The 6,779-nt window shown below is 45.3% G+C and overlaps 1 protein-coding gene across 3 annotated transcripts in view; it reads right to left on the reverse strand.

Annotated features, from left to right (window-relative positions):
• Positions 1 to 558: 558 nt before the first annotated feature.
• The window catches only part of prelid1b (PRELI domain containing 1b), a 6,986-nt gene continuing 765 nt past the window's right edge, over positions 559 to 6,779 (reverse strand). Inside the window, exons 3-6 of one of the 3 annotated variants that reach the window (XM_029117877.2) lie at positions 5,418 to 5,610; positions 3,738 to 3,851; positions 2,327 to 2,405; positions 559 to 2,237 (exon numbers count right to left, since the gene is read on the reverse strand). In XM_029117877.2, the coding sequence (XP_028973710.1) occupies positions 2,149 to 2,237; positions 2,327 to 2,405; positions 3,738 to 3,851; positions 5,418 to 5,610 (475 nt within the window). In that variant the 3' untranslated portion in view covers positions 559 to 2,148. Of the gene's footprint in view, positions 2,238 to 2,326; positions 2,406 to 3,737; positions 3,852 to 5,417; positions 5,644 to 6,779 lie in introns of all 3 variants that reach the window. The other 2 variants (XM_029117876.2, XM_029117878.2) reach the window with 2 other exon arrangements.

Consider the following 6,779-nt stretch of genomic DNA (forward strand, 5'->3'; position numbering starts at 1 on the left):
CATTTATTTATTTGTTGCCATGTTTTGTTTTATGATTGTGCCATTCTATTATAACCTACAGTTGAATGTGAATCCCATAAGAAATTAAAGATGTTTTGCCTGCTCACTCATGTTTTCTTTACAAAGGGTACATATATTACCAATTCTCCAAGGGTATGCAAACCTTTGAGCACAACTGTACATCCTATCTTTCCTCCATAACACATCCTATCTTACCTCCATTACACATCCAATCTTACCTCCATAACACATCCTATCTTACCTCCATAACACATCCTATCTTACCTCCATAACACATCCTATCTTACCTCCATTACACATCCTATCTTACCTCCATTACACATCCAATCTTACCTCCATAACACATCCTATCTTACCTCCATAACACATCCTATCTTACCTCCATTACACATCCTATCTTACCTCCATTACACATCCTATCTTACCTCCATTACACATCCTACCTCGCTATGCTTCCCCATTCTGCTGGATGGCATTCTGATGTTATATATTAACAGGAAGGAGAAGAAGTATAAAGACAATGGAAGTTACTAGAAGTCTTGACAGATGAACTGTCAGTCAGGAGCTTCCCTTCACAGTCTGTTTATTTTTACGAGCAGCGCCCCCTCCACATATCCCAACTGCTAAATGGCACCCTATTCCCTAAATAGGGCACGACTTCTGAAAAAGCAGTGCCCTATTTAGGGACTAGGGGGTCATTCCACTTCACAGTGAGGCAGCTACATCGGTCAAATGACTTGTTGACTCTTCACAACATAAAAAGTGGGTTGTTACGACCCAAACAAGGAGAACAAGATAACAGGAAAACAGGAGATGTAGTTCATGACGATCCTCCAGCCTTGTTAGTTCAACTAATTTCATGCACATTCAGCTACATACAGGGAGACTGGTGAGCAGTGGAGGACTCCATCCAGACCACGTGACGTCCCAAATAAAACCCTTTCCCCTTTACCGAGCCCTCATTTAAATAACACAAGTGACGTGACGTCCCAAATAAAACCCTTTCCCTTTTACGAAGCCCTCATTTAAATAACACAAGTGACATGACGTCCCAAATAAAACCCTTTCCCCTTTACCGAGCCCTCATTTAAATAACACAGGTGACGTGACGTCCCAAATAAAACCCTTTCCCCTTTACCGAGCCCTCATTTAAATAACACAGGTGACGTGACGTCCCAAATAAAACCCTTTCCCCTTTACCGAGCCCTCATTTAAATAACACAAGTACATGATTAACAATGGCGCGAGTGTGTGATACAACACTACAAAATATTTACATCCATTGAAGAAAGTTATAAAAACAACATAAGAAACCAGACTTTGACCCTGAGACGAAGTGGCAATATAGCATACATGCAACCTTTCCATATTTAGAGCACTTCAATTAGCCACAACCCGATGTGATACCAATACAATAATGTATATAATAATGTATATAACTGCACCAGCTCTACTACAGCCCTCCTTGGCTCTCCTTGGCTCTCCTTTCTATGAGACCTAAACATGGCTGCTTCCATAGAGATGTCTAGAGGACCTAACTGGGAGAAAACATGTTTCCAGCAGGGGCACTGCGACTGAAGTGAAATGGTCGGGATTAGGGATGGGACGTTAGTGGGTGATGCATCCTCGAGACAAGGTCGATTCCATGCGAGTACAGCCACAACCAGGCGGTCAGGATTGATCAGGCCATCTATTACATGAAGATTCACGACCATAAATTCACTGCCCGTATTGGCACAGATGCCATCACGACACGGAAACAGAGGGGCTCTTCCCATCTCTACGCATTTGGTCCAAAGGGGCAGTGTTTTATTGACCTCTCCAGCTTCCCTTAGTGCTTTACTCCAAACCCCGCACACCACGGCCCAGAACGCCTGACGCTGAGACCATTTCACGTTCCATTCCTAGCTGGTTGTTGACCTGACTTTAATCAGGTGTTTGATTGGATGTCTTTCAACGTCGGCTACACCTCAGTCTGCCAATGAACCCATCTCACTGCGCCGGCAGCCATTTTGAATAAAGGTTGATACAGGTCCACTGCTCAGTTATGGCAGCCATGCTGGATATAGGTTGGTACAGGTTCACAGCTCAAAGGGGGCGGCGGCCATGCCGTTTTGAATCAAGGTGTTAGGAGTACTCCTGAGGTTTCTGGGTAGCTGGGGGAAGAGGCGAATCCTGATCTTGGTCACCATGGATACGCGAGGGTTGGGATTCACCTGGAGAAAGAGAAGGAGGGATTAACAAATTTACTGACAGAGCAGATGAAAATTAGAGGGGGTGGGTGTGTGTGTGTGTGTGTACATACTGTGCAGTTTTGACAAGGCGTATTCCAGTCCCTTCATTGACTTGACCTGGTTACTCTTAAAACGGGCCAGGCCGAACTTCTGATGAGAGACAGAGATGGTGAAGACAAAGAGCATTAAAGACTAACTAGTCAAAAAAAAAATCAGACGCTACACCAGCTCACTCAGTGACTAAACTCTCCACATCTGGTCTTCTGGGTCAGTTGTCTCTGCTACTCGGGAACCAGGGCTGTCTAGTTCCTGATCATCGGTCTCCGTCGTACTGTCAAACAGGGTCAACATCCTACTTCCACTAGGTGCCAACCATCACAACCCTTCCCACTGTCTCATTCCATTGGGTTAGTCAGTAGGACACCCCGCCGGACATTTGGTCTGCTCTGCGTTTTTGGGGTTTAAGGCTGTTTGTATAAGTACTAAAGTAGTGGTTTACAGACAAACATCCCAGATGCTCTGATGCCCTTTATTGGACGTTAGAATATTTAAAATCAATGCTAGTTTACATTTTTTATTTATGTACAGTATATTACTGCCATACTTGCCATTTCTACAATATTCAAAACGACTACCAATATTGCTGCTCACCTACAGGACCCTTTTTAAACTGCTGCCATGTGCAGTGTCATGTATATAATCACCGTATCCTCTTGATATATTTTTTGCTGTAAGTTTTCTTCTTCTAAATTCTCGCTACGCAGTTGAAGGGAGAATTAAGAATGCCACCATTCAATAAGCTTATTACACTCATATGAATCTATAATATTCAATAACTCTACCAATTGCTGCTAGTTTACATTTATGTACATTACTGCCATACTTGCCATATCTAAATGTTCAATAATACTACCCAGATGGCTGTTGGTTTAGTGTTATGTAGACTGTTGTTTTATTTTATTATTATTATCTGTCTAGCTATATATTTGCTGATGTACTCCTCTTCTTACCTGGACACTGTGTTGTTCGGTGTATTTGACAAATAAACCTTGAAACTTTTCTCAACACTCCCAAAGAACAATGAATGGATAACTGTGTGTGTAATGTGTGTGTGTGTAATGTGTGTAATGTGTGTAATGTGTGTGTGTGTAATGTGTGTAATGTGTGTGTGTGTGTGTAATGTGTGTAGTGTGTGTAATGTGTGTAATGTGTGTAATGTGTGTAATGTGTGTGTGTGTAATGTGTGTGTGTGTAATGTGTGTAATGTGTGTGTGTGTGTAATGTGTGTAGTGTGTGTGTGTAATGTGTGTAGTGTGTGTGTGTAATGTGTGTAGTGTGTGTAATGTGTGTGTGTGTAATGTGTGTAATGTGTGTCTGTGTGTGTGTGTGTAATGTGTGTAATGTTTGTAATGTGTGTGTGTGTGTGTAATGTGTGTGTGGGTGTTTGTGTGTGTGTGTAATGTGTGTAATGTGTGTGTGAACCTGTATGGGTCTGGAGAGGCCGAAGACACCAGAAGTGATCCATGCTTCTCTCCTAATCTGAGTCCAAGATGGACGCTCCTCTACTCCATGGAACACACACCGCTCCACCACTGTCTGGAGGACAGGACACTGTTAATACACACACACACACACACACACACACACACACCGCTCCACCACTGTCTGGAGGACAGGACACTGTTAATACACACACACACACACACACACACACACACCGCTCCACCACTGTCTGGAGGACAGGACACTGTTAATACACACACACACACACACACACACACACACACACCGCTCCACCACTGTCTGGAGGACAGGACACTGTTAATACACACACACACACACACACACACACACCGCTCCACCACTGTCTGGAGGACAGGACACTGTTAATACACACACACACACCGCTCCACCACTGTCTGGAGGACAGGACACTGTTAATACACACACACACACACACACCGCTCCACCACTGTCTGGAGGACAGGACACTGTTAATACACACACACACACACACACACACACACACCGCTCCACCACTGTCTGGAGGACAGGACACTGTTAATACACACACACACACACACACACACACACACACCGCTCCACCACTGTCTGGAGGACAGGACACTGTTAATACACACACACACACACACACACACACACACCGCTCCACCACTGTCTGGAGGACAGGACACTGTTAATACACACACACACACACACACACACACCGCTCCACCACTGTCTGGAGGACAGGACACTGTTAATACACACACACACACACACACACCGCTCCACCACTGTCTGGAGGACAGGACACTGTTAATACACACACACACACACACACACACACACACCGCTCCACCACTGTCTGGAGGACAGGACACTGTTAATACACACACACACACACACACACACACACACACACACCGCTCCACCACTGTCTGGAGGACAGGACACTGTTAATACACACACACACACCGCTCCACCACTGTCTGGAGGACAGGACACTGTTAATACACACACACACACACACACACACACACACCGCTCCACCACTGTCTGGAGGACAGGACACTGTTAATACACACACACACACACACCGCTCCACCACTGTCTGGAGGACAGGACACTGTTAATACACACACACACACACACACACTGCTCCACCACTCTATAGAGGACAGGACACTGTTAATACACACACACACACAAACACACCTAAAAAGGTCTGGGGCCAAAGGGAAATGGGTGGTCCCAGTTTTCTCCTTTGACCTACAACCTCTCTGAAGTAATTAACCTTCTCAATCGTTTGTTTTTATCATGTTTTTAAATTGCTTGTATTCTGTGGTTGCTTCACTTTAAGTGCTGTAAACCTTGAATAAATAACAGCAGAATAAGAAGTGTGTGTGTGGTCAGTGTGTGTGTGTGTGTGTGGTCACTCACCATGAACCTGGTGTGGTTGACGTTGAGTGTGTGTGTGGTCAGTGTGTGTGTGTGTGTGTGTGTGTGTGTGTGGTCACTCACCATGAACCTGGTGTGGTTGACGTTGAGTGTGTGTGTGGTCAGTGTGTGTGTGTGTGGTCACTCACCATGAACCTGGTGTGGTTGACGTTGAGTGTGTGTGTGGTCAGTGTGTGTGTGTGTGTGTGTGTGGTCACTCACCATGAACCTGGTGTGGTTGACGTTGAGTGTGTGTGTGGTCAGTGTGTGTGCTTTGGGATCCACCACTGAGTCTTCCACAATGTAGACAGATCTGTTGAGGTGTGAAGGGAAGACCCTCTCTGCCCAGCGCGGGAGAAGGTTGGTTTTGGTGAACAGTCGCCGCGACAACAGGCAGTTGTCAGGGGTCACCTCCCTGAACAGAACGTCTTCTGTCAACACGTGGGTACTGGAGAAAGAGAAACCAACCGGAGACACCAGGGCTGAACGCAGAGATACACTGCTCACTCATGAACGTCCAGTCATTTCTAATCATTCATGGACGTGAAAGGTCATTGTATTTCTCAATATTCTTCTACAACTCTTCCTATGAACCAGTTAATACCTGTGTTCCTATATAACATAATACACAGGTTTAGTTAGTAACTCATTGGTTTAGTTAGTAATTCATGTTATTTATACATTTTATTTTGGCTTTATCTTTGTTTCCAGCTGCCAGATTGGCTTGTTAGAAAAAACATGGTGAGTATGGTGACTGTGTATGTTGGACTAAATTATAATGCCAAGTCCTGTATGAAAACAGCCTGGTGCTGTGTGAAACATGATGAGTATGGTGACTGTGTATGTTGGACTAAATTATAATGCCAAGTCCTGTATGAAAACAGCCTGGTGCTGTGTGAAACATGATGAGTATGGTGACTGTGTATGTTGGACTAAATTATAATGCTAAGTCCTGTATGAAAACAGCCTGGTGCTGTGTGAAACATGATAAGTATGGTGACTGTGTATGTTGGACTAAATCTCAGTGTGTGTGTGGGTCTCAGTGTGTGTATGGGTCTCAGTGTGTGTGTGTGGGTCTCACGGTGTGTGTGTGTGTGTGTGTGTGTGAGTCTCAGTGTGTGTGTGGGTCTCACGGGTGTGTGTGTGTGTGTGTCTGAGTGTGTGTCTCAGTGTGTATGTGGGGTCTCACGGTGTGTGTGTGGGTCTCATTGTCTGTGTGTGGGTTTCTCTGCGTGTGTGGGTCTTAGTGTGTGCGTGTGTGTGTGTGGCGGGGGGGGGTCACACGGTGTGTGTGTGTAAGTGGGTCTTAGTGTGAGTGGGTTTCTGTGTGTGTGTGGGGGGGGGGGGGTCTCAGTGTGTGTGAGTGGGTTTCTGTGTGTGTGTGTGTGTGTCTCAGTGTGTGTGAGTGGGTTTGTGTGTGTGTGTGTGTCTCAGTGTGTGTGAGTGGGTTTCTGTGTGTGTGTGTGTGTGGGGGGGGTCTCAGTGTGTGTGAGTGGGTTTCTGTGTGTGTGTGTGTGTCTCAGTGTGTGTGAGTGGGTTTGTGTGTGTGTGTGTGTCTCAGTGTGTGTGAGTGGGTTTCTGTGT

The sequence above is a fragment of the Esox lucius genome, chromosome 24 (assembly GCF_011004845.1).
Source record: "Esox lucius isolate fEsoLuc1 chromosome 24, fEsoLuc1.pri, whole genome shotgun sequence".
Classification (NCBI taxonomy): Eukaryota; Metazoa; Chordata; class Actinopteri; order Esociformes; family Esocidae; genus Esox; species Esox lucius.